The sequence below is a fragment of the Hypanus sabinus genome, chromosome 6 (genome assembly GCF_030144855.1).
Source record: "Hypanus sabinus isolate sHypSab1 chromosome 6, sHypSab1.hap1, whole genome shotgun sequence".
In the NCBI taxonomy this organism is placed as follows: domain Eukaryota; kingdom Metazoa; phylum Chordata; class Chondrichthyes; order Myliobatiformes; family Dasyatidae; genus Hypanus; species Hypanus sabinus.
In genome coordinates, this window is record NC_082711.1 from 3,682,543 (window position 1) to 3,703,109 (window position 20,567).

General features: G+C 42.3%; 1 protein-coding gene across 1 annotated transcript; it reads left to right on the forward strand.

The window, feature by feature from the left end:
• The first annotated feature begins 170 nt into the window (after positions 1-170).
• LOC132394946 (uncharacterized) lies at positions 171-19,580 on the forward strand. The gene is made up of 5 exons (XM_059971294.1): positions 171-493; positions 3,949-4,092; positions 8,445-8,512; positions 12,315-12,600; positions 19,430-19,580. Exons 1-5 carry the CDS (start codon positions 171-173, stop codon positions 19,578-19,580), a joined length of 972 nt encoding a protein of 323 aa, XP_059827277.1.
• The last annotated feature ends 987 nt before the right edge of the window (positions 19,581-20,567 follow it).

The following is a 20,567-nucleotide window of genomic DNA, read 5'->3' on the forward strand; positions in this document are numbered from 1 at the left end:
GCATCAATCCACGGGCTATGACACTCAGGAACTTGGGCTCTCTCGTTATTTTTATACCTGCAAGTTTCTCTGCGATCATAATTATTTGTGCTGTGCACTGCTTGTGGCTGTTGGTTCATTCGCCCCAGAGGAAAACTGTTGTCTTTAGCTGTATTCCTGTGTATGGCTGAATGACAATTAAACTTGAACTTGAATTAATTTGTCGCCCAACAGTAAACTTGGCGTCATCAGGAACTGCCATCCAGTCCAGCACCGATGAGAATGGAGAAGCTGCTCGGGCGATTGACGGTAGCAAAAGCGCGGACGCGAATGAGAGGTCTTGTACTCGCACAACATCATCCATAAACCCCTGGTGGATGCTCGATTTGGGTAGCACCTACATCGTGGCAACAGTTAGGATCACCAACAGGCAAGACTGTTGTTCGGAACGACTCGTGGGATCCGAGGTCCGCATCAAGACGGTTCAAAAGATCAATCCAAGCTCCGACAAGCTGTAGGTATTCAGCCGCACTGGCTGCACATCTTAGAAACTAGACCATAACTCATAGGACTAGAATTAAGCCTTTCTGTCCATAGAACCTGCTCCGCCATTCCATAATGACCGATTTATTACCCCTCTCACCACCATTCTCCTGCCTTCTGTCCGTAACCTTTGATGCCTTTAGTGAGGTATCAAACTCGGCGCTAAATAGACCCAATGACTTGGCCTCCGCAGCCGTCTGCGGCAGTGAATTCCACAGCTGGAGGCGGCTGCTCTACAAATTCCATTTTTCTTGACGCTTCGCTGAAAATGGAATAGGCTGCGGTGACGCGTTGTTTACATTACTGGACCCATGCGCGGAGTTCTGGCCCACAGGATCCTGATTGTACATGATAAACCAGTAGAGTAAACCCCTAATGAGAGACCTGCGCCCAACGCTCATTCGGCCGGGGGAGCAAATGAAATTCAAAGAATTTTTTTTAAAAATCCCGCTTTGCAGTGATAAATTACTCCCAGCAATGACATGGATAATATCAGTAGAACACACCACGCACTTTAAAATGAAGAAGATAACGTCAGATGTGTCAATATTACAGTGCAGTGCAGTAAATGAAATTCGAGAGCCACAAGACAGGAGCTGGCCAAAATTAATTGGAAGGGAACACTAGCAGGGATAATAGCAGAACAGCGATAGCTGGAGTTTCGGAAAGCAATTCAGAAGGTGCTGGGTTGACCCATTCCAAAGGTAACAAAGTATTCTGCAGGGTTGAGGAGGCTTTCTGGCTGACTGGAGAAGTAAAGCCAGCATATAACAAATACAGCTAATGTGGTAAAAAATAACGGGAAGTTAGAGGATAGGACAGCTTTCAAAAACGGCTAGTCTTCTTCTTGCACACTCATTCAGTTTTATTAAGACAGCCTGCCCTAGGTAGATTTGCAGCAGTGCCACTTTCTTCCCATTTCTTGATCCGGGTGCTCCGGTTTCCTCCCACGTTCCAATCACAGGCGGGTTAGGGTTTGTGAGTTGTGAGCATGCTATGTTCATGCCAGAAGCATGGCGAAACTTGCGGGCTCCTCTCGGCACATTCTCGGATAATACTGGCATTGACTCAGATAACACATTTCATCGCATATTTCTATATATCGATATCCTTGTGAAAAATAAAACTAATCTTAAGAAATCATAATCTTAAGTACTGCATAGATAATGCAGGAATGACATTAACAACGGTCTGTTTCTTTTTTGCTAACGAAGCGTGAGTTATAGAGGCATTGATCACGTGGACAGTCAGAGGCTTTTTCCTAGGGTTGAAATAGCTAACACGAGAGGGCACAGTTTTAATGTGCTTGGAAATAGGTACAGTGGGGATGTCAGGGTTAAATTTTTGTACGCAGAGAGTGGTGAGTGCGTGAAATGGGCTGCCGGCGATGGTGGTGGAGGCGGATACAATAGGGTCCTTTAAGAGATTCCTGGATGGATACACAGAGCTCAGAAAAATAGAGAGCTTGGGTAACAATAGGTAATTTCTGAAGTAAGTACATGTTCGGCGCAGCATTGTGGGCCGAAAGGCCTGTATTGTGTTGGAGGTTTTCTGTGATTCTAAGTTTCTATGTTTGACTTAACTGTGATCCAAGGAATATTCACATACTTGGAAATTTTCATGTACCCATCTCCTGACTTGTGTTTTTAAGACCATTTTTATGGAGGATTGAATTGTTTTTTGCCTTCATGGTGTAGCTTTTGCTAGGATACTATCTCATCAGCAGTTGGACCTTCCAGACGCAAGTGCATTTTTTGCAACAATCAATTGAAATACTGTGTACAGTGAAATAGACTGCACACTGGTCTCTAAAACATATCTCCATTCAATTAGTTATGTGACTTATCCAAACAATTGGCTGCACCAATGATGATTTAGTGTGTCATATTAAACGGGGGGGGGGGGATAAATACTTATGCACAAATTACTTTGTGTTTATATTTGTAATTAATTTAGGTGACTATGTTGAGACTGTGTTGTGTTAAGACTTTATTCCCTGGAGTATAGAAGAATGAGGAGAGATTTGATAGAGGAAAATAAAATTAACCATATAACAATAACCATCTAACAATCACAGCACGGAAAAAGGCCATCTCGGCCCTCCTAGTCCGTGCCAAACTCTTAATCTCACCTAGTCCCACCTACCCGCACTCAGCCCATAACCCTCTACTCCTTTCCTGTCCATATACCTATCCAATTTTACCTTAAATTACACAACTGAACTAGCCTCTACTACTTCTACAGGAAGCTCATTCCACACAGCTATCACTCTCTGAGTAAAGACATGCCCCCTCTTTTTTCCCATAAACTTCTGCCCCCAACTCTCAAATCATGTCCTCTCGTTTGAATCTCCCCTACTCTCAATGGAAGCAGCCTATTCACGTCAACTCTATCTATCCCTCTCAATATTTTAAATACCTCGATCAAATCCCCCCTCAACCTTCTACGCTCCAATGAATAGAGACCTAACTTGTTCAACCTTTCTCGTAACTTAAGTGCTGAAACCCAGGTAACATCCTAGTAAATTGTCTCTGCACTCTTTCTAATTTATTGATATATATATATATATATATATATATATATATATATATTATATAAATTGTGATGGGTATAGATAGAGTGAATGCAAGCATGCTTTTTCCACTGAGGCTAGGGGGAGAAAAAAAAACAGAGGACATGGGTTAAGGGTGAAGGGGGGAAAGTTTAAAGGGAACACGGGGGGGGCTTCTTCACACAGAGTGGTAGGAGGGTGGAATGAGCTGCCAGATGAAGTGGTAAATGTGGGCTCACTTTTAATATTTAAGAAAAACCTGGACAGGTACATGGATGAGAGGTGTATGGAGGGATATGGCCCAGGTGCAGGTCAGTGGGACAAGGCAGAAAAATGGTTCGGCACAGCCAAGAAGGGCCGAATGGCCTGCTTCTGTGCTGTCATGTTCTATGGTTCTATAGATTTTTTTCTGTTTTTAATTTTGATACGAAAGAGTATTTTTCAGTTAATCCATTGTGATTCAATGTTGTAAAAGAATAAAACATGAAAACTTCCAGCGGGGTGAGGGATGAATATTTTTATAGGCCACGTATTTGCATTAATAAACGGTTATAAACTGACCACCAGTGTATATCTTAACAGACGTAACAAATAGACTGTTATTTCAGTTGTGGCTATAACCCATTTTCACCAAATTTTCCTTGCGGGAAAGACGTCAGTCTCATTTCTATGCAACCTCAGACACTTTCCTCTGGTAATTTGGTGCTAAGCAGGACCCTTCCCTATATGATCACCCCTTGATAGTGACTCATTATCGTCCGGTCATCTAGGACAAGTAAGTCTGCCTTCCAGCACTCGACATCAAGGAGTTAAATTTCAGATGATGCATAATCTCAGATCTTGGCTTCTCACGGTGGGCTTTCTATCTCTTTCAGCTGTGGAACTGTACGAACCACTTCTTCATCGTTTAGCTTCAGCTGTCACTACTTTATGGGCCGATACCTGTTGATCAGCATCCTGGATTTTAACAGAATCCTCAGTCTGTGCGAGGTTGAGGTCTTTGGCTGGAAGGACAACAGGTTGGTCAGTAATAAAGTGAAACATTGGTCATCTGGTCACTGCTTACGAGATGAATGAGGCTGGGAAAGGAATTTGCGAATAGTGTTACGACTAGCCTAATAATTTACACTGCTAACTACCTGGGTTTAACTTCCTTTGCTTGTGAGTAGTTGTACGTTCTCCCTGTGACCACCTGGGTCTCCTCAGGCCGTTTGGGTCTCCTGCCACAGTCCAACTATGTACAGAACTTCCGGGTTAGTCATTGGTGTTCATTCCAAAGACCCATACAGGTTAGTGGGTTAATTGGCCACAAGTGTAATTAGGTGCTGCAAGTTTGTTAGGCCAGTAGGGCCTGCTACCTTGCTGTATCTCTAAATAAACCAAACTATCGGCGGTATCACAGTGACATTGATAAAGGAAAACGTGAGCGACAGATGCCTATAGATCCTCATGATGTCGCCTCTTGACAGTGTAAAGCACAGATGTGAACATCCTGGCGTGCACTGAAGAAACTGCCGCTGCTGATTTTAATTTGTGTGCTGTACTGGAGTCATCAGATCAGCAGGATTACCAAAGAACATGAATGTCTGGAATTCAGCTGGAATTGTTTCATCGAGTATATGAAACAGAACATCCCGGGGGAAAGGCTGTGCTGTTTTATTCAGGCTCCATGAGGTAGAATTAATGCGAGATCTAGCTGGACATGCCAGATAAGCTCCGGGTCTTTAGGGACTTCTTGGCTATCTTCTATCATCGTGAGCAGTCACTCTTTGGCTGAAATGGTGTAATGTTTTAAAAGAGCTCGGGGTCTTCCAGAACTTATCGATAGGTTTCGATCATTGTGATTTATAGGTCCCTGACAAAGGCGAATGAAAAGAATTGACGTTTAAGCGGAGCAGCCATTGTGGGAGCAGCCATAGTGTGAGTAGGACAGTACTAGAGTGGCTTCGGCTTAAGAGGCTTGGCGTGAAGAGCTAAATGTCCAGGGGAGGTTCTGGTTCCTACTCTGAGAGAAAATAGATTGTCTTTCTTTAAGTATTAGTACACAGCTAGCGCAGCGAGAATACATCCAAGGCCAGTGATATATTCTTCGTGTGATAGTTGGGAATACAGGGAGAACTGCAACCTCCCTGATAACTGCATTTGCACGAGGTGCATCGAGCTGCAAGCTCCTCACGAACCGTGTTCTGGGTGCCCTTCGCCTCATACATGAGAATGAGGAGGTAATGGACAGAAGCTCCTAAGTTGCAGGAAGCAGGAAGCTGTGTGACAGTCAGCAGAGATAAAAGGTATAGGCCGCCCGTGCAGAGTACCCCCGTGCGATTCCTCTCAAGAATAGGTTTATATACTGTTGTGCGGGACGACGTAAGAGAGACTAGCCACAGCGACCTGGTCTTTAGTAGAGTCTGGTCCTGTGGTTCAGGAGGTAAGTGAGGAGGAGGGGAGTGCCATAGTGATAGGGGATTCAATAGCCAGAGGAGAAGACGCGAAGGAGACACCAGGATGGTAATGTGGCCTCCCAGCTGCCAGGGATAGAGAGCTCACTGCTCGAGGTTCACATTCTAGGGAGGCAGAAAGTCAGAAGTCGAGATACATGTTGGTACCAACCACGTGCTACGGCGATGGAGGAGCTGAGCACATGAAGAGAGAGTGAATAGGGTTAGGTAAAAAGCTGAAAAGCGGGACCTCAGGGTCATCCGTTATTGGCCAGACTCCGCCTCATCGAGTCTGCTCTGCCAGTCGCCCCTGGCTGACTTATTATCCTTCTCAATCCCATTCGCCATAACCGTTGATACCTTGGCTAATCAAGAGCCTATCAGCCTCCATTTTAAAATACACGGTCTCCACTGCCATCTGTGGTACGGAATTAAACTCATTAACCACCCTCTGGTAAAAACAAAACCTTCTCGTCTCTGTTCTAAAGGGTCATCACCTTGTTGAGTCGGTTCTCGCTAGCCATAGACTCCACCACTGTAGGAAAAAGTCATCCCACATCATCTATGTAGGCCTTACAATATTCGACATTTGAGTGAGATCCCCACTCATTCTTCTGAACTCTAAAGAGTTAACTCCCAGAATCGTTGTCCTAAACAGCCTCTGAACCCTCTCCAATGTCAGCACATTTGTTCTTAGATGAGAGGTCCAAAGCAACTTACAATACTCCAAATGCAATCTGAATGATGTTTTCTAGCTCCCTCAACATTACATCTTTGCTTTTATGTACTGCTCCTCTCGAAATGAATGCTAACAATGCATTTGCTTTCATTACCCTCGTGTCAACCTGCACGTTCGCCTTTAGGAAACGCTGCACGAGCACCTCCATGCCCCCCACACCTCTGGTTTCTGAGTCTTCTCCCTGCATTGAATCACCGATATCTGTGTCTTACCCCATGTCACCAACTTGCAGTACAGAAAACGGAAGCTGATACACCACTACCCTCTGCTTCTTGTGAGCCAGAAATGGTTTGATTCAATCCACAGTTCGAAGGTGCATTTATTATCAAAGAACATATACGTATGTCACTATACTACCGAGGCGTTCATTTCCTTGCAGGAAATCAATGTAAACACAATAGAATCAACGGCAAACTAAACACAAGGACGAACAAAGCCAATGTGCAAAAGACAACAAATAGTGAAAATAAAAAAACGTTCGATAGATAATATATATTGAGAACATTATTTGTAGAGTCCTTGAAAGTGAATACACAGACTGATCGGTGATGGTGTGAGTGACGTTGGCCCACACAATGGGGATTATTTGTACCGTAACCTACCTAACATGGAGAAACTTACCCAGTTCTTAATACAATCCGTGCAAATTATGTCGACCACCATATTTCCATCGTCTATTACCTGTCACCTTAAAACACATTGAAACTCAAAACAATCTGCAGTGTATAAAGTCCTGCCTTTAGAAATGAACACAATAACGTATCTCAGAGTCTTCTCCAACAACTTTCTTTCCACTGGTATAAGCTCAGCGGCCTGTGTCTTCCACGAAAACTCTCACTCCCGTTTTAGAACAGGGGAGTAAACTGGTTCTAGCCAAAAGCTGGTATCAATGCAGTATTGATTCACCGTGCTTTATTGCTTTTTGAATTTCTTCCTACTCTCCTATATCAATGAAAATTCTCAAATGAACCCACTTTACCCGATCCTTATACATGACGTGCACTCCCTTCTTCTCCCTGTTTAAATTGTCATTATCATTCGTTTCCCAGCCTTTCCCTTTCACTTAGCACCTAACAGTCTCTTTTGCACGCGTTGATGACAGATTAACCCTGCCAGTCCAGTGGCACTCCTCCCTGAGCTCGGGTAATAAACACAAATAAAACGCAGAACATTACAGCTCTGTGCAAGATCATCCTTCTGATGCTGGCCCTCCTCTAAGATCAATCTTCTCACATAGTTCTCCATTTTGTGCGATCCATATGCCTATCTAAGACTATCTTTAATGTCCCTGCCTCTGCCACAATTCTTGGCAGGGCATTCCATGCACCCTCTACTCTCAGATGTCTATATCTGACAACCCCCTTCCACAATATTCCAATGATCAGAGTTACAGTTATCTGCAGCCTACCTGAAATTATTTCCCATAGACAAACATACTCACACCCATGGTATGAACGCCAGGAAAATCAGTTTCTCGCAGCAGCATCTCAGAACATAACAAACTCGGCTGAGGCAGTATGGTACCCATAGGTTAGCACAACGTTTTACAAATACCGGCGACACGGGTCCAATTCCCATTGTCTCCTTTAAGGAGTTGGAACGTGCTCCCCGTGACTGCATGGGTTTCCCCCAGGTGCCTCGGCTTCCTCCCACAATGCAAAGGTGTGCCAGTTGGTAGGTTAACTGGTCATCGTAAATTATCAATGATTAGACTAGGATTAAACAGGGGGATTGCTGGGCGGCGTGGCTCAAAGGGTGGAAGTGCCTGTTCCAAGCTAAATCTTACCAAATAAATATGAAACCTAGAACACTGCTGCACAGTACAGGCCCATAGACCCACGGTGCTGTGCCAGCCTTTTAACCAAAGAGTCCCAAGATTCTTTCCCACAAATAGCAGTGGAAACTTTGTTGACATCATCTCATCTCCCAGGACAGAACCCCACCTTGGAGGGCTGGTATCACACAATCTGAGTTGTTGCTCAGCTAGTCCTGTCTAATACATATTTTAAATTTAGAAAATAGGAAGAAGAGCAAATTTTGCAGCTGCTTTTCTACTGGTGGTAGATAACCGGATTAACTAGGGGTGCAAACAGGAACCTCGGTGTTTCAAAGCACTCCCATTAGAGCAGATTGGGAGACCGAATGTGACGATGATGAGACTAGGATTAAGTGACTTCTTTCTATTTGTTTTGCACAGGACGGCTTTGCATAAAATACTCGGATTGCCGTATATGCCTCCGATATCCTCCGGTGGACATGATCAAGGTGGGTCTCTTTTGCATATAGTGCTTTCCGGTGCACAGTCTGGCAGCCTCGGTCGGTAAGTCGTGTGCAGGTGGTGCCTCTGGACGTGCAAAGCATTTCAGAAACAGTGAGAATTTTTGACCAGTATTTACTGCTGAAACGGAAAAACGTTGCATCAAAGTTGTGCAAAGAAAGGCCTGAGAAAACCACAATCTGATTCGTGTGTTGATGGAACTGAGCTTGTAAAAGCAATAGATTATTCTGTCACTGCCGTCAGCAGTGTCCCATCACGCGTGTGGCCCAAGACTGGCAGAATTATCCATGTAGATGTTGACAATTATTTCTGAACCAAATCGCGTGCAAGGCGTAGGAACTATTAGCGTAAAATTAGCTTTATTTGTCGCATTTACATCGAAAGATACAATGAAACATATTGTTTGCGTTAACGACCAGCACAGTCCAACAGCAAACAAGAGAAAATCTGCAGGTGCTGGAAATCCGAACAACATACACAAAATGCTGGAGGAACTCAACAGGCCAGGCAGCATCTATGGAAAGGGTTTCGGCCCGAAACGTCGACTGTACTCTTATCCCGTAGATGTTGCCTGATCTGCAGAATCCCCGCAGCAATTTCTGTGTGTTCCACAGTACAACAGTGTGCTTCGGCTCCAATATAGCGTGCCCACTTCTTACTAAATATAACCTGCACGTAAAGGGGGAACGTGCAACTTCCTGACAACAGCGTTGGGAGTAGAACTCCAATCATTGGCACCACAATGCGTTGGACTAATCGTTACGGCAATGAGCTAGCAGAGTGACTTTACATATGGCAATGAAGAGGAACACTACAGGAGCACAGAAGGATCGACGTGCAGAGTTCTTTGAATAACAATTGAACAGAAACTGACGGCTCAGCAAACAGATTATGGCATATCCCCGGTAGCGAGCTCCACAAACCTTCTCGGGCTCATCAAGGTACCTTTATGAATATCCTATTTCATCCCTCAATCATCCAAAAACAAATCAACATTGTCCAGAGGAAGTTCCCGAGAACCCCGGGATTAACAGCGTTGACGTATGAGGAATGTTTGATACCGCTGATCCCGTACTCGCTGGAGTTTGGAAGAATGCCGTGAAGTGGTTCTTGTTGCACGCTATCTAATATTGGAAGGCCTAGGCAGAGTGAACGTGGAAAAAATGTTACCCATACTGACGGAATCCAGCACCAAAGGGAACAACTTCAGAATGGAAAGATGATCCTTTAGAACGTCAATGTAGAGGAAACAGAACGTGTGTTTTTCTGTTTGAGGACATGAGTTTGAACTGAACAATTCTCATCACAACTGCACCGTGCAGTTATTGAAATCACAGCTCCAGTACTCCCTACTCTCTTACTTCAGGGTAGCAGAGTCATAGAGCACTACAGTAGATAAAAATGACCTTCGCCCCATCTAGCCCATGCCGAAGTTTATTCGTCAGAACCTCATCGACTCGTACCTGGACCATTGTCCTCAATATACCTCTCATCCATGTCCCAATCCAAACCCTTCAAACATCTCAATCTCGATGCTTTCAGCCCCCTGAGGATATCGGAAAGACCACCGTCATTCTTCTAACTCTCAAAGGAAACGGGTCTCAACCTGCAAGTTAACCTTCAGGGAATCGGGCACAAGGACTCACAAATTCCTTTGCACCTCAGTTTCTCTCCATTTACAAAATCGTCAAACCTTTCATCTCTTCTACCAATCTGCTTGACCATACACTTTCCGACATTGTATTCCATCTACCACTTCTTCACCCATTTTCCTAATCTGTCTAGGGCCTTCTGTGGCCTATTAAAACTACCTGCCCCTCCACCTAATTTCGTGTTGCTTGCAAACTTTACAAGTCATCAATTCCATCATCCTAATCATTGACATATAACGTAAAAAAATCTGTTCCAACACAGACCCCTGTTGAATATTACTTGTCAACAGCAGTAAACAGAAAAGGTTCCCTTTATTCCCACTCTTTGCATCTCGCCGATCAGCTACTGCTTTTCCATTTTAGAATATTTCCTGCAATACCATGGGCTCGCTGCTCGTCAGGTAGCCTCATGTGCAGCACCTTGTCAAAGGCCCTCTTAAAATCCAAATACACAACATCGACCGATTCTCCTTTGTCCATCCTGCTTGATATTTCTTCAAATACTTCCAACAGATTTGTCAGGCAAGATTTTCCCTCTAGGAAACCATACTGACTATGGTATATTTTATCCCGAAACCACAACTTTAGCAATTAACTCTAACATCTTCTCAACCAATCAGTTTAGAATAATTGGCTTATAATTTCCTTTCTTCTGTCTCTCCCTCCCTTTTCGAAGAGTGGAGTGACATTTGCAATCTTGCAGTTTTCCAGAATCTAATGATTCTTGAATGATCACTACTAATGCCTTCACAATCTCTTCAACTACCTCCTTCAGGAATCTGGTGTATCTGGCCCAGGTGAATTATCCATCTTTGGAGCTTTCGGTTTCACAAGAACCTTCACCCTATTAATAAAATTTCACATGCTGCATGACCTCTGACTCCTGAAATTACCTTCAAACTGTTAGTGACAACCACTGTGAAATCTGATGCAAAACAATTATTCAATTCTTCCATGATTTCTTTGTTTCCCATTACTACCTCTCCAGCATAGTTTTTCAGCGTCCAATATCCACTCGAACCTTTCTTTTTAATGTTATGTATCTGAAGAAACTTTTGGTGTGCTGTTTAATTATATTGGCAAACTTAATGTTCAATTTCATCTTTACCTTCTTAACGATTTTTCAGTTGCTTTCTATTGGTTTTTAGAAGCTTCCCAATCCTCTAGCTTCCGATTAATATTTGCTCCATTTTAGGTCCACTCTTTGGCTTTTACGTTGGCCTTGACTTCCTTTCTCAGCTGCTGTTATGTTATCTTGCCTTTAGAATAGATGTTCCTCTTTGGGATGTAGATATCCTGTACTACCGAATTGCTTCCAGAAATTCCAGCCATTGCTGCTCCGCCAACATCCATGCCAGTGTTCTTTTCCAATCAATTCTGGACAACTCCTCTGTCATTCCTCTGTAATCTCCTTTACTCCACTGCAACACTGGTACGTCTGACTTCAGCTTCTCCTTCTCAAATTTCGGGGTGAATTCGATCACATTATGATCACTCTTTCCTAAAGATTCATTTACCTTAAGCTCACTCATCAACACCCATCCTAAATTACTGATCCCTAGTGGACAAAACCATGAGCCGCTCTAAAAAGCTGTCTCTTAGGCATTCCAGAAATGCTCCCTCTTAAAACCAACCTAATTTTCCTAATCTACCTGCACATTGAAACCAATTTTGACAATTGTAACATTGATGTTTTGGCATGCATTTTCTATCTCCCGTTCTAAATTGTAGACCACATTCTTACTGCTGTTTGGGAATCTGTATATAACTCCCACCTTGTGGTTCCTTAGCTTTATCCACAGCAAATGACCCTATGACACCTCTTTCTAATGATTTCATTTCAGAACAGGAACAAAATAGGAAAACTGGCCACCTATATGACTCAACACTTTGGTTCCTAACACGAACCCTACACCCCTGCATGGTTCCCAGTGTATACTCCAGACTTCATCTACATACACCCAGTTCCCACTACTGTTTATTTCCCCTCGGATCCCACAATTCCTCATATTCCAGGGCAAATCCCTGTTAAGAATTATATTTGCTCAGTCATGGAAAATGATTGGAGAACAGCTGATGGAAAACTAGAATAATATTTCATTCTCGTTGATGGATAACTTATTCTCTCACCCAACAGTAAACTTGGCTTTAAGAGGGACTGTGTCACAGTCGAGCTTTTACTCGGTGGCAGATGCTCAACGAGCTATTGACGGAAGCAACAGCTGGAACAGTAACATGAATTCCTGTACGGAAACCAAGCAAGGCCAAAACCCCTGGTGGAGGTTAGACTTACGAAAAACGTATGCAATTTCCACAGTGAGAATCACCAACAGGATGGACTGCTGCTCGAGCTCGAACCAAAACCTAGGAGCCGAAATCCGCATCGGGAACTCATCCGAGAGTACCAGGAATGCTGACAGGCTGTAAGTATTCAGCAGCAACTCTGGTTCCTTGCAGATCAGAGAGTAACATAATAAAATGGAAACGTACTCCTTGGCCGAACTCCTCCATGCCCAGCTAAATATTGAAAGGCTTGGAGTGGATGAAGTAAGAACATTTCTTATAGTGGAATAGTCTAGGACCAGAGGGAACAGCCTCTGAATAGAGGGATGTTCATTCAGAACAGAGAAGTCTGTGGAATTCATTGCCATGGACGGATGTTGAAGCCAGGTCGCTGAGTATATAGCTAGGGCGAAAAAGTTTAAGGGGAGAAGGCAGGAAATTGGGTTGAGAGGATAATATATCAGCCATAATGGAAAGGTTAATTCTGCTTCTATAACTTACAGTCTTATACACAGCTATGCTAGTCCCATGTGGGCGTGTTTGACCCACATCCTTCTAAACCTTTTCTGTCTGCGCACTGTCCAAATGCATTTGAAGTGATGATGCAGTACTTGTCTCATCTACTTCCTCTGGCATCTTGTTCCATGTACGTAACACACCCTCGATGAAAACTGCACCTCTTTATTCCTAAATCCTTTTTTGACACTATTGATTCCAAAATTCCGTCATATATATGGCAAAATAAAAATCCTAAGCTAAGTAAAAAATACTTGCATAAATAAAAAAAACGGTGGGCTGGCACTGCCGAATTTAAAATTTTATTATTTAGCAATTAATATTCGATATTTAATATTTTGGACACAAGATGTGGATATTAACGTCAGTCCATAATGGGTTAATCTTGAATGTAATTCTGTACAAGGATTTTCATTGACTTCCAATTTAGAGACTTCACTTCCCTTGTTGTTTTTTTTTTCTAAATTGAATAAACAAATGGTTATTCCAATAATTAAGCATATATTTCGGATATGGTTTCAGTTTCGTAAATTTTTTTGGCTTGAATAAATTTATTTAATCAAGTCCTATTATATCTATTTTTTTCTTTCAACCCTATGTCATGGATCAAGCCTTTTTGGTTTGGAAAACGAAGGGTATAATATGTTTTCGTGATTTATTTTTGGATAACTGTTTTATGTCTTTTGAACAATTATCTAATAAATATAATTTGCCTAGATCCCATTTTTTAGATAATTACAGATTAGAGATTTTTTAAATACGATGTTACCTACTTTTCCGATTTCATATCCATCTGATATCATGGAAAAAAATTTAGGCTTAAACCGCTATCAAAAGGGTTTAATTGCAATCATCTATGATATGATTATGAATATGCAGCCAGATATATCTGATAAAATTAAAAATGATTGGGTGAAGGAAATTCAACTTTCTTTACCTTTAGAGAAATGGGAAATTTTTCAATTACTTAATTTTTCTTCTATGTGTGCTAGACAGACGTTGATTCAATTTAAATTGGATAGGGCCCATATGGCTAAAGATAGATAAGCTAATTTTTACTCAGATATAAACCCGATTTCTGATGGATGTCAGTCTGAGGTAGCCTCTCTGACTAACATGTTTTGGTCTTGTCCTCTTTTGGAAAAATTTTGGAAAGATATTTTTGATACATTCTCTATAGTTTTGCATATTGATTTACAACCTCACCCTATTACTGCAATTTTTGGTTTACCAATTATTGATACCAATGAAGCCCTCTTCAGCTCGGTGGATAATTGCATTTGCTACTTTAATGGCTAGATGATCTAGTTTAAAAAATGGAATGATTAATCCTCCAACTACCATAGAACCATAGAACACCACAGCACAGAACAGGCCCTTCAGCCCTCCATGTTGTGCTGACCCATATAATCCTTAAAAAAGAACTAAACCCACACTACCCCATAACCCTTCATTTTACTTTCATCCATGTGCCTGTCCAACAGGCTCTTATATACCCCTAATGTTTTAGCCTCCACCACCATCCCTGGTAAGTCATTCCAGGCACTCTCAACCCTCTGTGTAAAAAGCTTATTCCTGATGTCTCCCCTAAACCTCCCTCCCTTAATTTTGTACATATGCCCTCTGGTGTTTGCTATTGGTGCCCCGGGAAACAGGTACTGACTATACATCCTATCTATGCCTCTCATAATCTTGTAGACCTCTATCAAGTCCCCTCTCATTCTTCTACACTCCAAAGAGAAAAGTCCTAGCTCTGCTAACCTTGCTTCATATGACTTGTTCTCCAATCCAGGCAACATCCGGGCAAATCTCGTCTGCACCCTCTCCATAGCTTCCACATCCTTCCTATAATGAGGTGACCAGAATTGAACACAATACTCTGTGCGGTCTCACCAGAGATTTGTAGAGTTGCAACGTGGCCTCTCTACTCTTGAACTCAATCCCCCTGTTAATGAAGCCTAGCATCCCATAGGCCTTCTTAACTACCCTATCAACCTGTGCAGCGCTTGAGGGATGTATGGATTTGAGCCCCAAGGTCCCTTTGTTCATCCACACTCTTAAGTAATTGACCATTAATTCTGTACTCAGTCTTCTGGTTTGTCCTTCCAAAATGCATCACCTCACACTTGTCCAGATTGAACTCCATCTGCCATTTTTCTGCACAACTCTGCAGCCTGTCTATATCCTCTTGTAACCTTCGACAACCTGCAGCTCCATCCACAACTCCTCCAATCTTCGTGTACATCTTAACGGTTTTCTCAAACCATATCCCGTTTAAATTTAGAAAAATATTGAAGTATTACCTTTAATTCCTCAGTTAAATTTGAAGAAATTTGGAGGCCTTTTATTCAGTACTTTCACAGAATGTAATTTCAACTTTTCTGATTCCTTTATAGTATTCATTAATTTGAGTAGAGGAGTAGAGTAAACGACACTAATATTTTTTTTGATGTAATAGAATAGCCCAGCTTGCTTTTTTTAAAGTTTAGGTTTAGTTGTGTTTAGTTTAGTATATTTTATTTTTGTTTTTTTTTTCAATTTGGGGTTTTTCCCATCTTTTTTTTCTAGTATCCTGTTTATATTTAGCGTTTGGGAGGTCTATTATATGCTGTTACCTGTAGTTTTTACTCATATGTTAACAGCCAACAATGTAATCTCACCCTTTGTATTATTATGACTGTTACATATCTATTTTCAAAAATTCAATAAAAAGATTGAAAAAGAAAGAAAACTGTGCCCCTGCAAATCCTATTAAGTAATTTTCTATCGCCTTAGATTCTTGAATGCCTTCAAGTCCAAGTTCAAGCTTATTGTCATCTGGCTGTACATATATACAAACAAATGAAATAATGTTCCTCTGGTCTATTGTGCAGCCATAAAACATAGTGTATAATATATGCAGAACATAAAACAAAATATTACTGCAACTAAATTAATAATATCTAATATAATTCAAAGTACATGTAGTGTGCAGCCTGGTGAACAGTATACAGTGCAGCCAAATGTAAACAGTCCATTACCCTGATGATGAAAACTCGGTGGTGGTAGTGTATTCATGATTCTCACAGGCTGAGATAAAAGCTGTTAACCAGTCTGGCAGTACTAATCCTGATACTCCTGAATCTCTCTCCTGATGGTAGTGCGTCAGAGAGATTGTATGATGGGAGTTGGAGATCCTTAACAATGCTTTGCGCCCTTTGTCTGCAATGCTCCCAGTAAGTATCACAAATGGGGGAGAGAGACCCCAGTGATCCTCTCAGCAGTTTTTACTGTCTTCTGTAGAGTTTTACAGAAGTGAGTTGCCTCCCAGGTGCCAGGATCAGGTATGAATCCAATCCAGCCCATAGCATTCTAAAGTGAAAGGGTGAACAGCCAGAAGGTCTGGTACATACTGGCACCAATAACATAAGTAGAAAAGATGAGGTGGTCCTGAAGACAGAGTTTAGGGAGATAGGTAGAAAGCTGAAAAACAGGACATCTAGCATAGAAATCTCTGGAGTGCTGTCTGTGTCACGTCCCAGTAAGAGCAAGAAGGGGATGACTTGGCAGATGAATGTGCGATTGCGGAACTGTTGCAGGGAGAATGGGTTCAGATTTATGGATCATTCGGATTTCACCTGGGGAAGGTACAATTGGTACAAAATGGATGGGGGATGCCTAAACGGATGCCTAAGCAATGGGGGGTGCATGGTCTGCAAGAGCTGTTCGGGGGTTGGGGGAATTAAACTAATTTTGTAGGAGTGATACTGGAGTGACAGTGCTGGGGATGGGATAGTTGGGTTACAAACAGAGGTAATGTGTAATTAGGAGGGGCTGTTGATAGGGCAAAATTGCAATCAGCGGAATGAGTAACAATGTGAAAATGGAACAAAACTGAAAAGGGTAATGAATGCAGGGCTGAAGTGTTGAATGCACGCAGTATAAGGAACAAGTCAGATGAACTTGTAGCACCGTTACAGATTGGTATGTATGACTTTGTGGATATTACTGAATTGTTGCTGAACTAAAATTGCTGAGAGCTTAACGTCCAATGATACACATTGCATCGAAAGATCAGGCAGGTAGGCAGAGGGGTGTGTGGCTTTGTTGGAAAAAATAAATGAAATCAAATCCTTAGAAACAGATGACATAATATCAGAAGGGGTAGAAACATTGTGGGTGGAGCTAAGAAAATGTAAGGGTAAAAAGACCCTGTTGGGAATTATATACTGACCTGCAAACAGTAGCAAATTAGAACGGGGGATAGTAAATGCATTTCAAAGGGGCAATGTTATAATACTCATAGGGGACTATATACAGGTAGATTGGGAAAATCAGATTGGTGATGGGTCCCAGCAGGGAGAATTGCCATAGTTGGATGCATCAGCACGGGAGATGAGGCTGAGTACAGGGCTGCGGTGGGAAACTTTGTCACATGGTGTGAGCAGAACCATCTGCAGTTTAATGTGAAAAAGACTAAAGAGCAGGTGGTGGACCTGAGGAGGGCTAAGGCACCAGTGTCCCCTGTTTCCATCCAATGGGTCAGTGTGGTCATGATGGAGGATTACAAGTACCTGGGGATACGAATTGACAATAAACTGGACTGGTCAAAGAACACTGAGGCTGTCTACAAGGGTTAGAGCCGTCTCTATTTCCTGAGGAGACTGAGGTCCTTTAACATCTGCCGGACGATACTGAGGATGTTCTACGAGGCTGTGGTGGCCAGTGCTATCATGTTTGCTGTTGTGTGCTGGGGCAGCAGGATGAGGGTAGCAGACACCAACAGATTCAACAAACTCGTTCGTAAGGCCAGTGATGTTGTGGGGGTGGAACTGGACTCTCTATCGGAGATGTCTGAAAAGAGGATGCTGTCCAAGTTGCATGCCATCTTGAACAATGACTCCCATCCACTCCATAATGTGCTGGTTAAGCACAGGAGTACATTCAGCCAGAGACTCATTCCACCGAGATGTAACACTGAGCGTCATAGGAAGTTATTCCTGCCTGTGGTCATCAAACTTTACAACTCCTCCCTTGGAGCGTCAGACACCCTGAGCCAATAGGCTGGTCCTGGACTTATTTCCACTTGGAATAATTTACTTATTATTATTTAATTATTTTTGGTTTTATATTGGTATATTTCTACACTATTCTTGGTTGGTGCAACTGTTACAAAACCCAGTTTCCCTTGAGATCAATAAAGTATGTCTTTCTGTCTTTTGAGAATGCCTACGAGATGCTATTGTTCAGATCAGCTCAGGGTGGAACCTACTAGGGGATCAGCTATACTGGATTGGTTGTTTTACAATGTTCTGGAATTGATTAGAGAGCGTAGGGTAAGAGAACCCTCAGGGAATTGATAATAATATGATTGAATTCACCCTTTGCTTTAGATGTATCAGTATTACAATGAAGTGAAGGGAATTGCAGAGGCATGAGAGAGGAGCTGGCTCTGAAGGGAGTACTAGTGAAGATGATGGCAGAGCAGCAATGGCTGGAGTTTCTGGGAACAATTCGGAAGACACAGGATAAATAGGTCCCAGTGAAGAATTCCGAAAGCAGTGTGTTGCAACTGTGGCTAACGACGGAATTCAAAGCCAACCTAAAAGCCAAAGGGAGGGCATATAACAGAGCAAAAGTTAGTCTGTTAGAGGAATGGGAATCATTTAAAACCCAACAAATGGCAACTAAATAAGTCATAAAGAAAGAAAAGATGGAATACGAAGGTAAGCTAGCCAATAATATTAGGGGATACCGGAAGTTTCAGATATATAAAGTGCAACAGAGAGGCAAGAGTAGCCCATCAACTTCAAGGTTCAATGTGCTGTGCGTTTACAGATGCCCTTCGGCACATCGTTATTTTAACGCTTGCTCATCTGATGTACTGTCACCCTCCTGTCAGCTTGAACCAGCCCGACCTTTTTACTATGACATTTCTCATTAACAAAGTGCTTTTGCCCACAGAACTGCCGCTCGCTGGATGTTCTGTGGTTTTCGCCTCCAACTCCAAAGACTGTTATGCGGGAAAACCCTGGGGCTTCAACAGTTTCTCAGATAATTGAACCACTCTGTCTGGCGCTAACTATCATTCCAGAGCCAGAGTCAATTAGATCATACTTCTTCCTAATTCTAATACCTGGTCTGAACAATGACTGAACCACCTGACCATGTCTCCATGCGTTCTAGCATTGAGTTGCTGCCACTGACTGGATGATTAGATGTTGTGATTAATGAGTAGGTGTACACATTCACATTTTCAGTATATCTGACTCATTCCTATGAGATCACTCTACTCTTTATACTGCGATCAAATGCTATAAGCTGTTCTCCATCGCAGGCTGGCAGAGAACAATGGCTGACAGGAAGGCCCAGCCTCTACAGGATCAAATCCTTCAAACCAAGTATAACATATTACAATGTATGGCAAATTCCTATGTGAAGGTGCTCAACTGGATAATTTCTTTTTTTTTTCAGCTGTGGAATTGTCAAAACAGTGTCACAAAGCTATACGTTCAACTGTCCTGGATTCACAGGTCAATATGTGAATATCATGGTCCCGGGACCAAATAAAATCCTGGCTCTGTGTGAGGTTGAAGTTTTTGGCACAGAAACTCCACTGAACTGAAGGTAGGATGAAATCCATAATAAACCTTATAAGAGTAGGTTAGACAGCTAGGGTTTTTCTCGTTGGAGACAGATATGTGTATTAGGGAAATATAGACAATACATAGACCATTATGTACAGGAGCAGAATAAGGCCATTCTGTCACAGCTGATTTATTATCCCTCTCAACCTTTTCCTCCTGCATGTTCCCTGTAACCTTTGATGCCCTGACTAATCAAGAACCTATTAACATTCGCTTTGAATATACTCAATGACTTGGCCTCCACAACCATCTGTGGCGATGACATTGCTCCACATCTGTTTTAAGTGGATGTGTCTCCATTCTGAGGCTATGGTCCTCACCTCTTACAATAGGAAATATCATCTCCACATTCACTTCATACAGGTCTTCCAGAATTCCATAGTTTTCAATGAGATCCTCCTTCATTCTTCGAAACTACAGTGAGTACAAGCCCAGAAACATCAATTGCTTCTCTTACATTGACCACTTCATTCACAAAATCATTCTCGTGAAACTCCTCCAGACCTCCTCCAATGTCAACACATCTTTTCTTGGATACTCAACCCAAAACTGCTCATAATACTCTGTGTGGTCTGACTAGCACCTTATAAACCCTCGGCATTACATCTTTGCTTCTTTATTTTAGTCCTTTGGAGATGAGTGCTAAAATGGCATTTGCCTTCCTTTGCCTCAACCTGAAAGTTAACTTTCAGGGAATACTGCACTAGGGACTCCAAGTCACTTTCATCACTACTTTTTGAATTTCCTCCCCGTTTAGAAATCAGTCTATGCCTTTATTCATTTTCCCAAAATTAAGGACCAAAATGTTTACATAGCCATGTGGATGATAGAAAAAGAGGAGAACTATGTAGGAGGGAAGAGTTAAACTAAAAGCTTGATTGAACATCGTGGACCGAATTACCTGTACTATGCTGTCACTTCCATGTAATTTAGATTTGCACACACGTCCATTCCGAAGTAAAGGT